Source organism: Poromitra crassiceps (assembly GCF_964638095.1).
Source record: "Poromitra crassiceps genome assembly, chromosome: 4".
Lineage (NCBI taxonomy): Eukaryota > Metazoa > Chordata > Actinopteri > Beryciformes > Melamphaidae > Poromitra > Poromitra crassiceps.
This window is the reverse complement of record NC_139626.1, coordinates 47,277,347-47,298,666: the sequence shown is the minus strand read 5'-3', so window position 1 is coordinate 47,298,666 and position 21,320 is coordinate 47,277,347. Positions and strand designations below refer to the sequence as shown.

The 21,320-nt window shown below is 44.8% G+C and overlaps 2 protein-coding genes across 2 annotated transcripts in view; both read right to left on the bottom strand.

Annotated features, from left to right (window-relative positions):
• dnhd1 (dynein heavy chain domain 1) overlaps window positions 1-18,375 on the bottom strand; it is a gene marked incomplete at its 5' end in the record, with an annotated part of 61,512 nt that extends 43,137 nt beyond the window's left edge. The window contains 19 exons of the mRNA XM_083635013.1: window positions 35-3,298; window positions 3,767-3,864; window positions 4,021-4,146; window positions 4,984-5,167; window positions 5,455-5,546; window positions 5,633-5,831; window positions 6,016-6,143; window positions 6,730-7,006; window positions 7,158-7,283; window positions 8,328-8,485; window positions 9,188-9,599; window positions 10,106-10,347; window positions 10,589-10,697; window positions 11,780-11,923; window positions 12,994-13,248; window positions 13,480-13,636; window positions 13,863-13,973; window positions 14,889-15,092; window positions 17,981-18,375. Coding sequence (XP_083491139.1) covers window positions 35-3,298; window positions 3,767-3,864; window positions 4,021-4,146; window positions 4,984-5,167; window positions 5,455-5,546; window positions 5,633-5,831; window positions 6,016-6,143; window positions 6,730-7,006; window positions 7,158-7,283; window positions 8,328-8,485; window positions 9,188-9,599; window positions 10,106-10,347; window positions 10,589-10,697; window positions 11,780-11,923; window positions 12,994-13,248; window positions 13,480-13,636; window positions 13,863-13,973; window positions 14,889-15,092; window positions 17,981-18,375 — 6,681 coding nt within the window. The remainder of the gene's footprint in view (window positions 1-34; window positions 3,299-3,766; window positions 3,865-4,020; window positions 4,147-4,983; window positions 5,168-5,454; window positions 5,547-5,632; window positions 5,832-6,015; window positions 6,144-6,729; window positions 7,007-7,157; window positions 7,284-8,327; window positions 8,486-9,187; window positions 9,600-10,105; window positions 10,348-10,588; window positions 10,698-11,779; window positions 11,924-12,993; window positions 13,249-13,479; window positions 13,637-13,862; window positions 13,974-14,888; window positions 15,093-17,980) is intronic.
• LOC310775822 (extracellular serine/threonine protein kinase FAM20C-like) overlaps window positions 1-21,320 on the bottom strand; it is a gene marked incomplete at both ends in the record, with an annotated part of 75,357 nt that overhangs the window by 45,755 nt on the left and 8,282 nt on the right. The window contains one exon of the mRNA XM_083635951.1: window positions 21,132-21,241. Within this exon, the coding sequence (XP_083492077.1) occupies window positions 21,132-21,241 (110 nt within the window). The remainder of the gene's footprint in view (window positions 1-21,131; window positions 21,242-21,320) is intronic.

Genomic DNA, 21,320 nt, shown 5'->3' with positions numbered 1-21,320 from the left:
CCTGTGGTTATGTTAATGAGTAGGATTATAATACCTCACCTCTTTCTTCTGTCCGTCTTAGTGCAGCTCTTGTCCCATCCTTCCCAAAATGCTCCAGGAGGGCATGTAGGACCCTGATGAATGACAACATTTCTTGCAGCCCATACATGGGGCTTTCACAACATGTACCGGGTCTGTCTCCTTCGATGTGCATTGCGGAGGTGAGAGCGTTGTGCCTGAGCAAATTGAGTGTGCGGCAGAAAAGATCCTCCGCTAGACGACTCCACATTTTCAAGATCCCTTCATCCAGTGTACGCTCACTACGAAGAGCGTCCATTTCACCCTTCCACACAGCCTTCCACAGATCCGTTCCGGGGACGTACACAAGGTTGCATCTGGTCACTGCAGAGGGGCTGGCGTCACTGAGGTCCGTGGTCTCCACCAATAGCTTTAGCGCTGATTGGGAGGACACAAGCTTTTCACCGGAGGTCAAGCACAGAGACGGCTCCTCGGGACTGCAGAAGTTGGTGAGGCGGTCCAACCAGCCGGGCTGCCCCAGAGGCTCCCCGTCCATCACCAGCCACGTCACTTTTGCCGTCTGACCTCTCTTCAAATCTCTGTCCAAAGCTGAGAGGCTGCGTCTCTCCGAGTCTCTGAGCACTTTGGTGAAAGCTCCGTCCTGCCACCCTCTCTCGTCACACAAGCCCCCAAAGACCTCCTCGTGGGACATGGCATTAGGGAATAAGACCACAGTGTCAACAGAGCGCCAAGTTGAAGCAGAGATTTGAGGCTCTGTCTGTGGGCGATCTCCCTTTGATGTACGGTCATGTTGCAATACATTTCCGCCCGCAATGGCAGCCAGACTACATAGTGCCCCAGCTAGAGCACGGTAACAGGTTGTCTTTCCACTCCCTGACGGGCCCATGAGCAGAACTGCCTGTGAGAACTTGAAGGCCTGGTAGAGTGTGACGGCACTGCAAAGCACGCGTGTGTCAGTGTGCAATTGTGTTCTTTCCAGCTCTTCTGTAACAGCATCTTTAACCAGGTTCTGCTCTTCTGCCTCAATACATTGTTGGAGAACAGGGAATTGGCATGCCATAGGGAACATTTCCTTGAAGATGGTGTGGAATTGTGTGGCTTTCTTGTGCTCATAAATAGCGGGTAATAAGACAGATAAGATAGCTTTGACAATGGCTTTCTCCTCCCGTACTCCCTGTATGATGCGAGCACACCGACTACTGCGCATAAAGCTTGAAGGATGTGCAGCTTTATCTTCTCCATCGCTCTCACTCACATTGTGTGGAGCCTGGAGAGCCTTATGTTCCTCAGCCAATACTTGGTCTTCATCTAACATGTCTTTTTGCCTGATGCTTTGTTGTAAGTGAACACCAGAGGCTTCATCTAACATGTCTTTTTGCCTGATGCTCTGTTGTAAGTGAACACCAGAGGCTTCATCTAACATGTCTTTTTGCCTGATGCTCTGTTGTAAGTGAACACCAGAGGCGCCGATGATATTTTGCAAGATGACAAGCCAGCAGCTCTCATTGATGAAGTCAGGCAGACAGAGGGAATCTTTGGCCAGACTAAAGAGGGACACCAGACGTCGACTTAGAGACATGGCCTCTGAGAAACCAGCGGAGGCGAGCATTACCTCTGCGATGATCCTGTAGTCTGGATAGGTAAACGCAACGGGCCTGGTTGCAGCTCGCAGACTCTCTGGAACCTCAGCTGTGTATCCTTTTGATGAGATCATAACACATCCATAGCTCAGATTGGTAGAAATAATTTCTCCTGCAACTGACACCTGCCATTCTTGCTCTACAATGTTTTTGGAACCATCATTGACCTGGTCATCTGGCTCCTTGTGAACTCGTTGCTCCTTGTTGCTCTCCAACACAGAGAAGGATTGGTGAATGTCTACTAGATGCTGTCCCAGTAACGACAGGACCCCTTGTGTTAGTAGGTCCACAGAGTCCAACAGCAGCCATGCTCCAGTCTGGAGGGCACCAAACAGCATCTGCTGGACAACACCAGGGCCCATACTCAGACAACACTGTAAGATGATGACTTGTCGCCCCAGAGCCTTTCCCAATTGGCCCACAGTCTTGGTCATTCCAGACACGCATGGTCCACTCACAAAGCCACATCTGTAGCTGGTCACAGCAAGGAGGATCCCCAGCATTGCTCTATCTGTGGAGGGAGTATTCACCATCGTCCAATCATTTGGGCCAAGGTACTCGTACCCATATGGGAGTCGATAGCCCAGGACGTCCACGTAACATGTTGGACAATCACTGCCGTTCACACTCTGAGTGTCTGAATTGATGTGATACTTCATCAAACTCAGCCACTCGAAAGACGACTCCAGCTCACATTCTACCTCTGTGAGTCGAGATAGCTGCTGTGCATGATTCATTGTAAGATGCACCAAAGCACGCAGACACATCATCGTGCGCTTAGAAACCAGGGATTTACCATTGGCGCCTCTCATTCCATCCGTTATGGAATGACCCAGGTTTTTCAGTTTTTCAGCGTTGTGCGTTTTTACGTGGCTCCACTTCGCTGGGCTGGATGCTTGGGAAACTTGTAGAACGTGACCGCACCAAACCACTTCCTCGGCCACCAGCAGACATTGAAGAGGGTAGTCGGGCAGTAGATCCAATACATGTAGCACATTTTCTCTCCGTTTAGCATTCATTAACATGGTGCCCCCGACTTCCTGCGTGGTCTCACGGTCTAACGGTTGCAGCCGTTTTCTTACAACAGTACATTCTTTGACGAGCTGCATCATGGTCTTTTGCAATTGCTGCTCCAAGACACAAAGCCAGACCAAGGGGTTGAGATGTGGTTCCAAGGGAGAAGGAAAGGTCATGTGCTCACGGAGACTGCCAAAGACCCCCGGCACCTTCATCTGTATGTGGCTGTCAGATAGACTCCCACAACCGCTTAGATCTTTAGTGTCATTTGGCTTCTCACTGTCCACTTGAAGCCAGCGCACTCCTTGAAAGCACTTGCGCACAAAGGGCAGCAGAGTGGAGGGCGTGGGGTGCAGGCAGAGCAATCTTCTAACTTCCTTGTCGCTCAAGAAGCACAGCCGGGGGAACTCTCCACGGGGGGCATCCAGGAGATACAACATCCGGTTGGAAATAGCTTCCATCGTAGACAGACCATTGACGAGAATCAGGCAAAGGCTGTTGTCATGGAATTGGTCATTGGTCGTCTTCTTCTTCGATCGAACAACGTTCATCACAAGAGGGTCAGTCGATATAGAGCGAATAATATCTCTGAATGTCTCTTGGATTGGATGGAACCTCTCCAGCTATGAAAAAAGAGAAACATTAACCTGATTTACTGTCAAGTTTGCTGTAAACATGTTAAACTTCTTACATTCACCAATTTCGTAGCATTGCAAAGATTAGATTGGTTTGACTTGCCGCACATACTGTACCAGTAGCACAAACCACTAGCCTTTTTTTTATATATATATATATATTTCTGTAGACATCTTTTCATTAGTCAGACTGGCTGACTGATACAAAAACAGTATGGGACAACTAAACGTAATTCTTTCATGTATTTTCAGCCTATAAAAGATGATGATTGGTGAATTGATGAAGCTATTGTATTAGCAAACACTGCAACAGGAAGTAAGCTAGGGGCAATTTAGAATGTTTATGTTGTCAAGTTGAAACCGTCTTGCTCTTATTGTCATGCAGTAGACCAAAAGAGTAGTCTTGCCAGGATAATAATGTTCTCCTTGCACCTTGAACTTAATACTTGAACGTACCAGTTCAACTCTCTGAACACCAACAGGTGTTTCATGAAACATCTTGGTCAGGAAGGTCCATGTTTGCTGGTACCTTTCAAATAAATCAAGCAGCTCCTCTATGAAGATTGAAAGGGAAACAGAAAGAAAAAGCAATGTATATTAAGTAAAAGCAATTTGTTGCTTTTATGCACTTGAAATGTTCAAAATGTGTCATAATAATCATTCATTCTCATACACTTTCTACTTTATTTTTTTCTGGATATCCACTTTACCAAGTTCTTGTAACAACTGCATCCAGTGTTCCACCTCCGACCTGAACTCAGCACTGTGTGGTGAAACCATCATGTTGGACAGAGTCATCAAACTGTCCTCCGTCTCAGCAAGGAGTATCTCCAAACCTGATGCACACAACAACATACAGTACGATATATTAGGTGATCACAGACATGTGTATGCAAAATACACCAAAATGCACAGTTTACAGTGGTAATCATTGTAGGTGTCCTACTTTTTGCATTCATTCTGCATCTAAGCTGCAATTAATAGGGGGGGTACGGTGGTGCAGTGGTAAGCGTCGTCGCCTCACAGCTCGAAGGTCCTGGGTTCAATTCCCACCTGGGACGCTGTGAACGCTGAAGGAATGCGTGCTCGTCCGCATGTCCTCGAGTGCCCACCGCCCGGGTGGGGTCGTCAAAAGGGCCTTTCTGTGTGGAGTTTGCATGTTCTCCCCGTCCCTCCCCGTTTCCTTCATATAGGAACCCCCTTCACCAAAACATGCAATATCCTGGTTGCTAATGTGGTTCCTCCTCTGGTCATTAAGGGCGCCTGTTCAGAGGGAGGGGAACTGGTTGGAATAGCGTGAACCTCCCACGTGCTATGTCCTACCGGTGAAGCTTCCTCTGTCAGGTGAAAAAGAAGCGGCTGGCTAACTGCCCATGTCTCGGAGGAAGCATGGAGCCAGTTTCGGCTCTCCCCAGATCGGCAGAGGGTGGAGCAGCAACCAGGATAAATTAATTAAAATTAGCACTAATGGGGGATAAAAAAATCGGGCGGGGCGGGTCGGGGCGGGGCGGGGCGGGGGGGATAGAAGCAGAATAAGGTTAGGAAAATGGAAAATGGTTTCCGGAATCTTACAGAATCAAACCAAATTAGCACTGTAAACATGCCACATGTATTGTTCACCAAACAATTCCTCCAGGTGATGGAGCCAAAGGGCGGCAGCAGTTGAGTCTCACCTGTGAAGGTGAGTGTAGCGCCATCACAGGAGTGTTGACTGTGTGTGCACGTCAATCCATGTTGTGATTCATCGTCTTGCCACACAGTGAACGTATCCAGTCGGAAAAGTCTGGCTTCCCATTCCTGCTGAAGCTGCCGTAGGTTCTGCTCCATGTCGCACTCTGCCTTTGCTTCTCTGCATATCTGACAGAGGAAAACATAGCTCATCAATTAAGCGCAAAGAAAAGATATCAACGATGAGTTATGTCGGGCATAGGTTTTTTTTTGTCTGCACTACTTGGCGACAATACATACAGTAGTTGCCTCAGCATTGCCGCACAGACTCACTGGAACTTCTTGTCGCCAGTAATCCTTGAAGTGGATTTGTGATTGTTTTCTGTGCCCTTTTGTTTCATGGTCTACACAGCCCAAAATGTCCCAGTGTACCCCCCCCCCCCCCCCCCCCCAAACACCCCCTCTCCTATTCTCACCTTGTTAATGTGTTTCTGGTGATCTCCGAGCTGTTTAGACATCAGTTCAGCAACAGTCAGCTTCATCTCTGGGACATACAGTAGGCCCATGTCTGCCAGAACAGATGTATTTTTATCACTTTAGGTATGGGTCTCACACAACTTGCATGCATGTTAAAACCACGGCACAGTCTCTGACCTTGGAAAATTGTTCTCCAGTGCTTATGTTTGAGTGTGGGGCTCCACAGCTTCGCCATGACTGCAAGCTGATGGCTGAGGTGTTCCAGCATACGTAGAGTCTCCTGCAGCACTGAATCATGGGTAGGTATGGTCCTGGCCAGAGACGCAGCCTGCTGCCGCCACACGTCGACTTTCTCTTGAGCTTGTGACACCGCCAACTATCAAAAATATATGTGAAAAGATTTGTATTATCCATATAAATGCATATAAATGGTGTTCGTTTATATAAAAATAACTTAATGGCACAGGCAGCAGGTGCCATGGTTTTCAATTATTCAGGTCATCCAGAGTGAAGCAAAAAGCAAAAAGGAGTCCATACAGTACATGTACATGACATCTTACCTCGCTGAAGAGCATCTGCCTCCATTCTTGTATCCAAGTCGTGTACACACTCATCAGTTCCCACAGTTCCTTGCGGGCGTCGACCTCTTGAATGGCTGTTGTCACAACGGTCAAATCCAGTGGCTCTTCTAATGGGAAGCAACAAGACACACTGATGAGAAGAGGCATGAAATGAGTAAATTCCATCACTATGTCCCATTAGTATTGTAGGCAACAACAACAACAGTGATGTTGTTGTTATTGGAAAGTGTTTTGCTTTACTAGTGGCCAAGTTTCACATTAAGTTGAAATATTCTGAACAAATCCCCATGACATTTGTAAAACAGTTGTATTTTTTCAAATTCCCAGGTTTGAGGATGTGGCACACTCACTGCTCCATATGCAAAAAGTTTTTAATGAAATGATGTTTCGGCCTGTGGCCTTCTTCAGATTCTTAATCTTAATTCTTAATCTGAATTAATTCTTAATTCTGAATCTGAAGAAGGCCACAGGCCGAAACGTCATTTCATTAAAAACTTTTTGCATATGGAGCAGTGAGTGTGCGACACTTTCTTCATCCTCAAGTTCGCGATTTCGGTGATCAGCACCTCCTGAAAACGTATTATTGCTGTGCGTTACTATCTTCTTTCAAATTCCCAGGTTTAGCATGATCATAAAGAAGGGGAGGGGGGGACGACACAATTTGTTAATTTCCACAATTTTCTACCACCTCACCTCTTAGGTTTTCACTGGTCCTGCTAAGATCTTTGAGCTTTGCACTAGCAGCATGCACCTGTCTGCACCTAACGTTAAGTTTGGAGAACATTTCATTGGCATTCTGGGCGGGGTCGAGGAAGGGCCCCGACGTGGCATTAGACACCGCTTTGTCCAGATCACAGACCAAAGACGTGACCATTCGGTCCAGTGCGTCGGCCACTGAGGGAAGACGCTGGCACACAGTGTCCTCTGCTTGCTTCAAGAGAGGAACATAGCAACCCCACAAGCTCAGCATCTAAACGCAGAGGCACACAAACACAGGCCACAGTGCAAAAGCAGACAGGGAGGAAATGAGAGCAAACAGCTAGAACGTTCTGAAATGATGCATGAAATTGGGTCGTAATGTGTTTATTAATGACAACAAATTCACATTTCTGCCTGCAGACCTGTTCTTCCAAAGTCACCTCCTGTTCAGTCATCTTCCTGTAGTTTATGCAGATGGTATCCTGGAGGGAGTGGATGTACTCTAAACGTTGCTCCGTGTCAGCCAACACTTTCTCAGACTTCCTCACCTGCGGAAAGAAAGCAAAGTTATCCATTTCCACCAATCTCAGTGGTGTGGAATATCTCCCCTGGTCCAGAGGTCACTGTAGGCCCCTACGGCTAGATGCTGCTGCTGTCGTTGAAAAACTCTGTAACTGCAGTTTTAGTAGATTTATTTTTTAACTCTCACTTTGACTTGAATGCTAATTTTTGCACGTTTAACAGCTCATGACCATAAAGAGTGCACTTATGCACTCTGTCAGCTCGCCAATTACAGACTCACTGGTGCTCACTGAAATGACCGCATTACAAGCTCTGACGAGGTGAAACTCTTGAAATGGAGAATTAAAAAGTATGGACAAAAGTTGGGGAGAATGTAAAAGAAAGCATAAACTGTCATAGCTGTGACACTTCTTCAACAAATCAGAGTGCCGTCCTTGTACAGTAGCATCAATGCAGGGGGAAATTGTATTGAGTTTAACTAAATGGATGTGAATGACTATTATCATTTTTTAATCAGTTTTAGGACTATAGCTACCAAGTTGATAATCATCAGTAATACTGGTAGTTTTATCGTTTATGCATTTTGATTCTGTTATATAATTGAGTTGGGTTTTGCTGTTATTTAGTTTATTGTGTCTAATCTTCTTTTGTCTAATGTGTTTCTTTGTTCTTTTGAGATTTGATGACCCCACTGGCTGCCTTTTTTTTTTATATATCTCACCTGTAAAATATATTTCTTTTCTAAAGCCTTTGACAGACTGTGTGATTTTTGGCTGTCCCAGACGAAAGATGACCAACGTGGAGAAACTGGAGATATCTTTTGTCGTGGCTACAAAAACGCAGTGAGATAGGTTGAAAGACGGCTGTTGTCACAGTCTTGCGACCAGAGATAGCCTAGGGCGAATTTTGAGGGTGACAGCTACAACGATGTCTGATAACCATCCATCCAATGTCGCACAGTGTGGCCTGCAATAAGCTTATAAGATTGCTAAAATCTTACAGTCTGTAGGCGTTTTATGTAATTAATTTTATTTTTTTTATACATGCAAATAGTTTAAACAATTCCATACCACGGAAGCGTATTTTGCAAAGTCATAGATGTCTACAGGTTCTGTCTTGAGCTCAGCAGTAGTCCTCTTCAGGTATGCTATGAGGCTCTGCGAGCGCAGCTTCATCTGCTCAACCAGCTGTTTGAACACTTTCTCCTCGATGGACTTCAGCCGCCGTCCTGTGGAAACACGGGCAAAGAGCAGCCACTCAACCAAAAAACCCACATAAAGAGCACAAAGTTTCACAGAACACCAAGCCACCGCACACACGCACCGACACACACACACACGCACGCAGACACACACATGCACACACCCATGCGCACACTCACACACACACACCCACACTCACTCACACACACACACCAGCTCAGTGGCCTTGTGGTCTGAGTGTCCGCCCTGAGACTGGGAGGTCGTGAGTTCGATCCCCGGCCGAGTCATACCAAAGACTATAAAAATGGGACCCATTTGCCCAGCATCAAAGGGTTGGAATTGGGGGGTTAAATCACCATGTGATTCCGGAGCGCGGCCAAATGCGGAGAACAAATTTCACAGATTGTGTGACAATCAGTGGGACTTTACACAAACACACTTTGTTTAATTTGACACACACAGACCTGGGAGCTGCCCAATGCATGTGTACTGAGGACTTCTACTGACTTTTGCTATTCCAGATATCTGGCTAACCATGGGGGATTCAAACCAGTCACTGGTGACCAATACGCCCACTTCCCTATCCTGCCACCCCAACACACTTTATATGCAAACATCAGGGTGGGAAGATTCATTAAAATTTTCCAGCATTTGGCTGGTGGCTGGCACTATCAAAATGCTGGCAACTTTTGACTGTGGTTGGTAGACACAGTGGATGATGAACATACCTAAATTCTCCTGGATGCGAGCGCAGTGGATGATGAACATACCTAGATTGTCCTGGATGCGAGCACAGTGGATGATGAACATACCTAGATTCTCCTGGATGCGAGCACAGTGGATGATGAACATACCTAGATTCTCCTGGATGCGAGCGCAGTGGATGATGAACATACCTAGATTCTCCTGGATGAGGGTGCAGTGGATGATGAACAGTCGGTTGGAGGTGGAGAACGACGGGGGCAGTGTGCAGATCCTTTCCGTCCAGTCGCGGACCTTCTTAATGTGCTCCTCATAGACTAAGGCAGACTGACGCTTCATGGACTCCAAAGAGGCTGGGCTCCACCGGCTAGTGAAGAAACAAATGTCCTCCAACCACTTGGACCTGTCACACAGCTGTTGGATCTCTGACTGAGCTTCCTATCCGGAGACAATTACCAGAAACACTTAAGACCAGGATCACACTTAATGCATTGATGCATTTCTCTAATGGAGGTTGACTAAATCAAGGTTTTTAGAACATTTTGCTGGCTGTGATGTCACATGACATGAGAGAGATAACACACAACTTATAGCATTAAATACAAAAGTACTGAATATGAAATTAACTTATATGTGCCATTTTGTGAACTGTAAACGAATAATGGACACTTGCCACATCTCAACATTCTATTAGCAAATTTAAATCTCTTTGTAATTAGCTTTAGCCTTTTCGAAAAAATTATTCGTTTGGTGAGCTGTCCTGTTGATCACAACAACAGAATATTGATACCCGTCTATCACAAACAAGGAAATAAGAGTGAGTTTTTCCGGTTAGCCTATTGGAATGCCTCTCTCAAGTAATATAGGGCATAATAACATGTGTTTCGGAATGTGATGTATGGGGGTTTGTTAAGTATTGAATTTTAAAGTGACAGTCTTCTTGCCTGCATGATCTCGGCTTGCTCTTTCTCAACTCGCTTTGAGACGTCATTGATGCCGAGCTGCCACTCCAGCTGTCTCTTGGAGAGAGGCTGGTAGGAGCCTCGCAGCCTGTGGCCCTGCGCTGTGAGAGACGTCAGCTTTGGCAGCAGCAGCCAGCGAGACGACTGCTCTCTGACCTCTCGCCTGCTGAAAACACCTCGCAGACCAGTCATCCCATCGTTGCGGTTGCGGTCCTTACTCTGCCCTGGAATTGGGGGGGGGGGGGGGGGGGGGGGGAATGCACAGGCAAGGTTGATGACCTGTCTTCACAGTGTACATCGCACCACTGCTGTGAAAGAACCCATGATAGATTTTCAAAAAAAGCATAGTTGTCAGTCAGAACAAAAGCTGTTTTCCTAGCTTCTTGAAAAGCTGACCTTCTGGTGACAAAAACAATAGTGCAGCCAGGTGAAACGGAGAAACAACCTCAAAACCAAAGGCCTCACCTGTCACAGCAGAGAGGTCAGAGGTCAACTCCTGAGCAGAACCAGAGACAAAGGTTATCTTGTTGTTGCTGCTATGGGTCTCCAGGAAGAAACCGCAAGTGTCCGACATCTGCCAGAGGGGAAGGAGAGAGCAGGATGAGGTTGCATTATGAGTTCAGGACCAAGACGTTGCACAACACAACCTAATTTCTTGTTGAAACTAGAGAACTTAAGTGAATACATGAATGAACACAGATAAACAAAGCTTTAGTAGTCCCGCACAATTGTTTACCGATATGGTTTTCTCATCTTGCAAAAATATCACAATAACTTTGAAATGTGTGCAAGTAAACATTTTTCAGATATTCCAAATATTCTTTTTTAATCATTGATTAAATTTGTCCTCTGCATTTCAATCATTTCACTAGTCCAAACAAACACTTTCTATTCACGGTGTGTTCAGATTATGAGCCATACATTTAAAATCACACTTCTTTATACCAAGTTCAAAATGTCCCAAAGATGAGACACACATTTCCAGATGCATAACTACCATCCAGTGCCTGCCACTGAATAAGCATATCGTAAATTCCGGACTATAAGCCGCACCTTTTTTCCCGTTTTTTGGGCTTTTTTGGCCCCTGCGGCTTATATAACGGTGCGGCTTATCTATGGATTTTTTCAAAAAAAAAAAAAAAAAAAAAAAAAATCTCTCTTTTTTAGCACTCTTTCTAACTATAAATCCTATATAACTATAATAAGTTTTAATTTCCTCTCTTGCCCTCTTTTCACCACACTGTATGACACTGTATGACACTGTGTGCACTGTAAAAAAACAACACAGGTGGTGTTGTGTTATGTTGTTTTGTTGAAATGTTAATAAATGGGAGCTTCCTCAAACAGCCATCTCTTTCCCGACAATCCCCTCTGTGCATGAACCCTTACATATGGTAATTAAACATTAAAACACAAAAAAAAAAAAAAAAAAAATACCATTAAAACACCCGCGGCTTATAGTCCGGTGCGGCTTATATAAGAAAAAAATAGTCAACTTTGCAGGTGCGGCTTATACACCGGTGCGGCTTATAGTCCGGAATTTACGGTAGGTGTCTAAGCCACAAAGGGTCATGGCCATGCAGCTTCTCTGCACTCCTACCAAACCAGCAGAATAAGTAAGAGTCAACTAAAAAAACGTGGAAATCTGTTAGTCACCTGAAGTGCAGAGTCGCCGATAGTGAGGAGTGCTTCGCTCACCACTTCCTGGAACAGATGCACTGGTGGGTCAAGAGCCAGTCGACCATCTGCATTGAAAATGAGCTCAGCTTGGAAGAGACAGCACTGCTGAGATTTCTCCCTCTAGCAAAGATCACAAAAAACAACCATCATCCACACACCATGAATTTAATGAAAAATGTGAATCCAATCTGATGCTGTACACTAAAATGAGAGCGCGGCTGTTCCAAGAAGCAGAGTGTGCCCTTTCTGTATGCATTAACGAACAGGTCATAAACGCAGGCTGCTAGCAGTTAGCTAACTGTTACACATACATGTACAAACAGCTCACTCTTCTCTGCTCAGCTCCTCTCCTCCGTTCTCTTCTCTTCCTCTGTTTTCCCCCCACCATTTTAGCAGTTCACCTGCTCTTGGCGCGCTGCTACTCCGTCTCCTCAGATGGCGTGTGTAGTGCTCTGAATAACCGAACACGCTGTATTCCAACAGCGCTCCCAATTTACGGACAGTCCAGAGGCCTATACCATGAAGCAAGATTAGTGGCTTGGAGAGGTAACTTCAGGTTTAACCCTAGGTTTGCTGTGCTACGACGCTAGTTCACTTCTTACCGAGATAGATCACCATGGTAACTTATGCTGTACGGCTAACCTGCTCCGGAGCAGGTTAAGTTCAGAGGATAAGATCAACCCATGAAAGACCCACCTTCTGACCAATCAGCTCTCTGGAAACAGCAAGTCACCATTCATATAGGATCCCCAGAGGAAAAATAGATTGCATTCAAATGAAGGAATCACAAAAGAAAAAAAACACATATGGCTCCTGTTGAATTAATCAAGGACTGAAGATCCTGGATCTGTTTATCCTCCATTCATGGTATGGGCCCCAGTTTGTACCAGAGTGTGCTCTGGTGGTTGGAGTGGCTATTTACAAACGCACCCGAAATGTTCATGAAATGCTTTCTTGATTGACTATCTTGTGGGTCCTCCACGATTTAATTTTATAGTTTGGGTTCCACGTCTCTCCTGGTTATATTTCTAGTAAAGTTGCAGCAGTGCTTAAGCATCTTTGTGTTCTAGAGACATTTTGGCTAGATTATTGTCTTTTTCACTTCCTATTTTCTCTAATAGTGGAGGTCAGGACACCACTGCTACATGAAAACAACGCATGGAAATTATATATTATATTATATTATTCACCTTCATAACATTGTTGAGGAAAGAAGAGCTGTCTTGCCGGGTGATCGTGACGAGGCTCTGCATGGTCATTAGATTGATGAGAGCAGCCAAGTTTCCCAGCTTCTGCACGATGTTCTCAGAGCGGGCCAAGTCCTTCCTCAGGTCCTGCTGCTGAGCCAGCTGAAGGTGGAGGGGTTGGTTCCATTCATTTGGCTTTTTAGAGGACTCGATGGACAGCTGCAGCTTCTGGTGTGCTATATAGCTCTCCTCCTTCACCTGGAGACAAATGAGACTTCAGTAATAATATAAGTAGCGTTCTACTGTATATTGCTGCTACCATTTTAGCCCAAACAAAATAAATTACAGGTAGGGGGTGTATCTTCAATTATTTCTACAATTATTTTCTCAGATCAATTCTACAATTTCTTTCCTATGCTCATATACTTGGGTTTAATGTTATAGTTTTATTTTACTGGTTCAATGTATGTCAACTAAACGTTGTGTTACCGCATTCAGGATGACAGTGCGATACTGGAATAACTTCTCAAATATCCCCAGACACCCCTGTTTCTTGGTTGTCAGGATATTCTTGAATTCCATTCGGGTGTAGGTCTTTGACTCATCCTGGGGCAGCCAGTGCGCCCCTTTCAGTTCTTCAATTACTCTGTAAAAGGTATTATTGTTGAGTAATCCATACATTCATATCTGATTTTTACATAGTTGACCTAAAAGTTAAATGATTCAGTTCAAATTCCTGCACGTCTGATAGCTCTAAATAGACATTCAAATGAGGGTGAGGAATCTCTATAAATACTAAATAACTCAAACAGGAGTCAGGCAACAGTAGTGATATAATTATGATTCAAGAGTGGTAAATTGATCTTAAACACCTGGTGAGCAGAAACAGAGCGTTCCTGAACTGAGGCACGGCTATAAGCAGCATGTCCTGCAGATTCTCACACTTGCGGCAGAAAGCAATCTTGCGCACATTTCTGTGCCACCTGGAACAGCAGAACACAAGACAACATTGGACAAATCTGAAGATCCAAACAAAACTAAAACAACCGTACCGCAGATATATGCCTCCACCAACAAGTGAGCAGTCGACATCCATGTATGTCCAGACTTTGACGTTTGAGCCAAATGTGAAGAAATTACATCAAGGCGTTACTGAGATATGGCGTTACCGAGCTTAAAAATGGCATTCGTGAGGTCACAGTGACCTTGACCTTTGACCACCAAAATGTAATGAGTTCATCCTGGAGTCCAAGTGGATGTTTGAGCCACATTTGATGAAATTCCGGCCTGGTGTTCCTGAGATATCGTGTTAACGAGCATGAAACGAGTGGTTGTGAGGTCACAGTGATCTTGAACTTTGACCTTTGACTACCAAAATCTAATCAGTTCATCCTTGAGTCCAGGTGGACGTTTGAGGCAAATTCGAAGAAATTATGTCAAGGCGTTTCTGAGATATCACATTAACGAGCTTGAAAATGGCATTCGAGTGGTCACAGTGACCTTGACGTTTGACCACCAAAATCGAATCAGTTCATCCTTGAGTCCAAGTCGACGTTTGAGCTAAATTGGACGAAATTCCATCAAGGCGTTCCTGAGATATCGCGTTAACGAACTTGGAAATGGCATTCGTGAGGTCACAGTGACCTTCAACTTTGACCTTTGACCACCAAAATCTAATCAGTTCATCCTTGAGTCCAAGTCGACATTTGAAGCAAAGTTGAGGAAATTCCGTGGAGGCTTTCGTCAGATATCGCGTTAACGAACATCGGACGCACGGAAGGATGGACAACCCGAAACCATAATGCGTCTGGCCTGGCTATCGCCGGCGGAGGCATAAAAACAACGTTCACAAATGTGTGGTGAGCGAGACAGAAAACATAGTGTGGATATGTATTTACCGGGTGAAGGCTTTGCGCTTTCTGTAGTCCCTGAAAAATGGGATGTCCTGCAAAGCTGTCCAGAGCACACACTCTCTGTACCACTGTGCCAGAGTGACAAGGCCACCATAGCCGTTGTCTGTCACGTGCAGCACAGTGCTGGGGGAGAAGATGTAGTGCTCGGAGCCAGCTTTACTGGGATGGACCACTTGCAGGTCGTATGGTCTGGATGAAAGGGAAGCATAAAGACAAGTCGTAAAGTCTCATTGACGTAGAAGAGGTTGACTAGGGTGCAGGTTGTTTACATGACAATTGGAATCACTTTATTGTCAAGGAAGGTACAAACTTGTGCACAGTACATACTGAGACATACAAGTATGGTACCTCATGGTGCAGGGCTGCCAACTTCTCACTTGTTTTTGTTATATACACCCTCCAGATATTACAGATATTGGTCTTCAAAACATAGGATAAGAAAGATCTGTGCTCCTCACCAAGTCACTCCAATCATCCAACACCCCCCCCCCACCCCACCCCACTACAGCCTCTCAGGTCTATCCAAATAAGTAATATCTGAATAAATGATTATCTTAATACAGACCCAGAACCAAAGATGGCAATGGTAGAAAGTACAATAGATTATGATGTATTTTTGTAGGCCAACTCAGCTAGTTATGCACTTCCTGGTTTCTTCGTCTCAAAGTCAATAGGATTTTTGTATGGGAATTTCGGTTAAATACATGAAATGAGGTCTGGAAAAAAGAGATTGTGAAATGACGAACTTCCTGTTCAGTAAGCTTAATGAGGACCACTTTATGACTCTTGAAGCGTTTTCTGAAAATCCCGATTTCAAAAGAATCGCATTTACACTTCGAAAATCATAAAAGGGGTCCTCACTTGTAAAAGATTATCTTGCTGAACACAAAGTCGGTCGTTTCATAAATGTGTGTTAACCACAGACCTTATTGCAGGCATTTAATCAAAATCCCCATACGAAAACCCCCTTGACTTTGACACGAGGGAGCCGGGATGCTAACATCCAGCTCTTCCGGACTCATTCCTGTGGGAGGGTACTCTATACAATATGAACAGGCATGGGCGTCTAGCTGGCTGTGTTTTAAAGTGAGGGAGCAAAAAAAAAGAAGTAAACAAATGTCCTGCATTTCTACACCAACCCCATACAGGGGTTCCCAAACTTTTTCATCTTGGGACTCAAATGAGACATTTGGAGTGAGAAACAGGAGGTGTGGAGTGAGAGTGTGAAGAGGGTCATTCTCGATGAGTGAGAGTTGGTAGCCATGACAGTGCAAAGGAACAGTGCGGGGCCATAACATGGACAGTTATAATACATGTCACTTTGCATATCACTAGTCTGTAACTGTGTGTGTTCAAGCGACATTGTCTACCTACATAAAAAAAAAGAACAGCTATGAGAGTCAGTAGACAAACGCATTGAAAAAGTACCTGTAAGGTTCATCGCCCACTTCTTTCAGGTAATAAAACTCCAGTTCTCCCCGGTGTCTTTTCTCTGCAAAGATCTCAACCACCTCTGTGCCGGTGAGAGGAAGCTTTCTCGGCTTGCTCTCTTTCCCAGTCTTAACCTTGACTGACTGACTTGCGATTTTCATGGATGCATTTGAATCTGTAAGACTGGAACGGTAAACAGTCAGTGTCAGTTAGCACATTAGAATACTACTACTACTACCCTTTAAGCCACTTCAGTAAATAAACAACCACTGTTTGAGAGATTTACTATAATTTGTCTGGCTTAAGAAAAAAAAAATCAAAAGATGCTGGTGAATTTTTAGCTGTATATCCTGCCCTGGGTTAAAATGTTCCAGAAGCCTTAGTTTCCCCTGCTGAATTGGGAGCGCTGTTGGAATACAGCGTTCGGTTATTCAGAGGACTACACGCGCCGTCTGAGGAGACGGAGCAGCAGCGCGCCAAGAGCAGGTGAACTGCTGAAATGGTAAAAAATAATAATAAAAAAAAAAACTGGAAGAGAAGAGAACGGAGGAGAGGAGCTGAGCAGAGAAGAGTGAGCTGTTTTGTATGTGTAACAGTTAGCTAGCTAACTGCTAGCAGCCTGCGTTTATTTACTGTGGGCCTCCCCTCGGTCCCCGGACAAAGCCCTGTACCCCCCCCCCCCCCCGCTTACTTGGTTAGTTTCACTCGCTTAATTCCTGGATGCCTATGGGATCGTGATTATGTTATTTGATCCCATACACACTCAATAATTGATCCAACATAATAGCCTGATATTGCCGTTTGACTGCAGACTACATCAAATACATTAAAATGTCTGTCTGGAGGTATTTATTTGTTTCTGACTCTGTCACACACATTTACGTTATTCTATGTGATCTCCTTTTTTTTTTTTTTTCCTGATTTTTTATCCCATTTTATCCCCCATTAGTGCTCATTTGATTTCTCAATCCTGGTTGCTACTCCATCCTCTGCCGATCTGGGGAGAGCCGAGACTGGCTCCATGCTTCCTCCGAGACATGGGCAGTCAGCCAGCCGCTTCTTTTCACCTGACAGAGGAAGCTTCACCGGTAGGACATAGCACGTGGGAGGTTCACGCTATTCCAACCAGTTCCCCTCCCTCTGAACAGGCGCCCTTAACGACCAGAGGAGGAACCACATTAGCAACCAGGATATTGCATGTTTTTGTGAAGGGGGTTCCTATATGAAGGAAACCCCCGGGAGGCACGGGGAGAACATGCAAACTCCACACAGAAAGGCCCTTTTGCCGACCCCACCCGGGTGGTGGGCACTCGAGGACATGCGGACGGGCACGCATTCCTTCAGCGTTCACCTCGTGTGATCTCCTTTTGATAACTAATTTAATAACAGAATAGTTTTCACTTCAATTCACTGAGCCTCCCCTGAAAGTCTTTGGAGCCCCCCTTTGAAAACCTCTGCTATATATCATTCAATATTTGCCTATAGCTATTAATATTTTTACATATTATGTAAAAATACACCAATGATAGCTTAAAGCTATCATTGGTGAGCTCCACTCTGCCCCCAAACCTTTAAAATGTGATTGTGAAACTTTAAAAGTTAAACATGGGTGTGTTAAAATCAGCGTTGGTGAGTATTCTGTGTACCTCTGCGCCGTTGCCTCCTTAACCAGCACATCGGCAGCTCTGACAGGGATGTCGGTGCTTAACGCTGAGGCCACGAGGCGAGGTCCTTCTCTCCATTTCGTGTCAGCCATGGCCCTCTCAGGGCCCACTCGGGCTATAAGACGAGGGAGCTCCACCACTGACAAAGGCGTGTCAGGAGTCTGAAGGACAGTGCTGCGACCAGACAGCGGCTTGCACAGAAAGGCCGCCGAGAAGAGAGGAGGCTCCCGGCATAGTGGTGGGAAGGTCAGCGAAGGGCCTGAGCAAACACTGGCCGCTGGCGTATGGGCCTTTTTCTTAGCCTTGGCTGCGGGCCGAGTCCCGTCTCTGCTGGCACCGGTCTCAGAAGTTCCATCATGTTGTCTTTCAGCGAACATGCTGCTGATCACTCTATCAGCAGGTTTTCAACTGGTGCCTGAAAAACAGGTTTCTTGCCATTCTTCGTTAAGATTTGGACCAGAATTTCTGTATAAGAAAAAAAAACAAAAATGGGAAAACCTGAGGAATGAATCTCCATCACATCTTGCTATAATCCTCCTGCAAGTTACTTTTATCTACCAAAAACAATCTCCAACTTTCTATGCACATGACAAGTAATGTGCAGTGCTCCTGTTTCTTTTGCAACAATACAATTCGACCCCAGGGCAAAGCCTAATGTGAGTACAGTAGTAGGCCTACAGAACAAAGAGCATAAACTGGTTTAGGTTAGGTAGCCCTACCTCCACTACAACCCTGCTAACGTTAAATTCAATGCTAATACTATCAAGCAAGTTTGCTAACTTTAGCTAACTAGGCTACTTAACATAACGTTATGCCTCCATGTCAACAAGCCAAACACACCGCCACGCATTGCATAACGCATTAAAATAGTAGCTATTGCTGTCAATAAAGAGAAAACTGAAACACAAAGTGTTGTTTCTACTTTTAAACCAAGAACTTAAATGTGTAAATAGATCAATAAAACGTACGACTAAACTAACTTGAGCAACTTTCTTACCTGGCTGGAGAAGTTGTCAGGCAGCGCAACCACAGCGACGTCTGGTTGCCACAGTGACGCAGAAAACTTCAGCTGCGCTCTGAAGTCCGCTGGTGAAGGTCAAGTGGCCCACACACACACACACACACACACACACACACACGCGCGCGCGCACGCACGCACGCACGCGCGCGCACACACACACACACACACACACACACACACACACACACACACACACAGCTGCGGCTGTTCATCACCTGCCACCTTTTCACAACGTTTTCTGCTAACACTTGATCTGGATAGGCCGGCTATCAGAGCCTACAGACTACAGTAGATTAACATTTCAACAGGGGCGGATTTAGTGATTTGGGGGCCCTAGGCAAAGGCAAGCATGGGGGACCCCTGAATCCTATCAACCGGTTTAATCCATCTTTTCTAGGCTACATACTGTATTACCATCAAGTCGGGGATCAGAAAACATGCATGCAAGGACTTTTGTTGTTTTCCTGCAACATTTGTGTAGCTTGCATTTTTGTTTGGGGTGTGACTTCACTTCTCTCTGATTAGGCTGGGTCACCATGAGTCAAGATTTAAATAATTTATTGTAATGAAAGGACTGTTTCTTTCTTTCTTCACACACAACACACACACACACACACACACACACACACACACACACACACACACACACACACACACACACACACACACGTGTATGTATATATATATATATATATATATATATATATATATATATATATATATATATATATATATATACCGTAATTCTGCCAATAAGAGCCCGGGCGCTTATTATGCTAAATCAATTTGGACCCGGGCGGTAAAAGGAAGATTAGAGTCAGGCGGTTATTTTCATTTTGGCATAATTGAGCCAGGCGATTATTATTTTTTGAACAGAAAAGCCTGCTCAGAAAAAGTGGAAAGTATCAAATTTCTTATTTAAACCATTGAGATAGTACACACAAGAGAGTAGGTAGGTACAGGCAGTTTTGAACATGCCTAGTATTGTACAATGGACTGGAATGAATATATATATATAGGCCTATATATATATCGATCAAGACTATTTTCCTGCCTCGCCCCCAAATGGTGGAATGCTCTTCCCCCTATGGTTAGGACGGCAGAGTCACTCCCCATGTTCCAGAAAAGGCTAAAAACACATCTCTTTTCACTCCACTTTGATCCCCCCTGACCCTACCTTCATCCTCTTCTTCTTTGCTGCTCCTGCTTATAGTTGACATTCAACAATTCTACTATTTAATACAAGTTCAGACGATTATCAATAGAGCATATGAGAGGATTCATGAACATACCTAAAGTATTACACTACAGTAGGTGCAGGTGTGTAGAACGGGAAGCAAACACAATCTGTGTGTGGAATCTCAACTAACAAGATAAACAACATCTAGGCTACAGACAAAGCAAAACAGTTGAATTGTTGAATGTCAATTCTCAACCAATAAGCTGTTGACTCTGTGAAGGCGGAGTATCCAAATGAAGTGTTAGTATTCTTTTGCTTGATGTGTGTACCCCTCTCAATAGTCTCTAGGTTATAGTTCTTTTGCAGGCATTCCCTTTACAACTTGAATGGCTCAATATGTTCATTTAACCACCCCTTTGGAGAAAGAAAAACAATCCCTTGTGTTGCCTGCATTGAGGAAGACCTTGTGTATACCATGTAGGGTGTATGTGTGTGTGTGTGTGTGTGTGTGTGTGTGTGTGTGTGTGTGTGTGTGTGTGTGTGTGTGTGTGTGTGTGTGTGTGTGTGTGTGTGTGTGTGTGTGTGTGTGTGTGTGTGTGTGTGTGTGTCTGTGTGTGTGTGTGTGCGAGAGAGAGAGCTGCTTCATCAACAGAAACAGGCCTGAGAGCCTATAGATCGACATATCCTCCCAGGTCTCATATAGGCAGGCAAGGGATGGGATCTGAACCAGAACCTTTGCGTCCCACACATCTGGCTACAAAATATACCCCACATTTGACGCAGTTCCACCCAAAGCACGACTGTAGACATAGGCCTAGCATACCTACCTCTTCATCCACCATTCAGCATTGTTGCCACTGAAATATTGAAAAAGTGTTTTGGCATGATTTGAATCTGGCCTGTTGAACACAGTATACACAGTATGAACCTACTCATAAGGAAGTCCAGTATGACCATGTCTATGAAGTCGACCAGTCTGGTGCCTCGGTCGTACGGTGCAGTCTTTTTCACTGTCGAGCAGTAATCTGGTTCTGTCTCCCACCTGAAACAGACAGATGTATAAATAAAGTACTCTATCTATCTATCTATCTATCTATCTATCTATCTATCTATCTATCTAT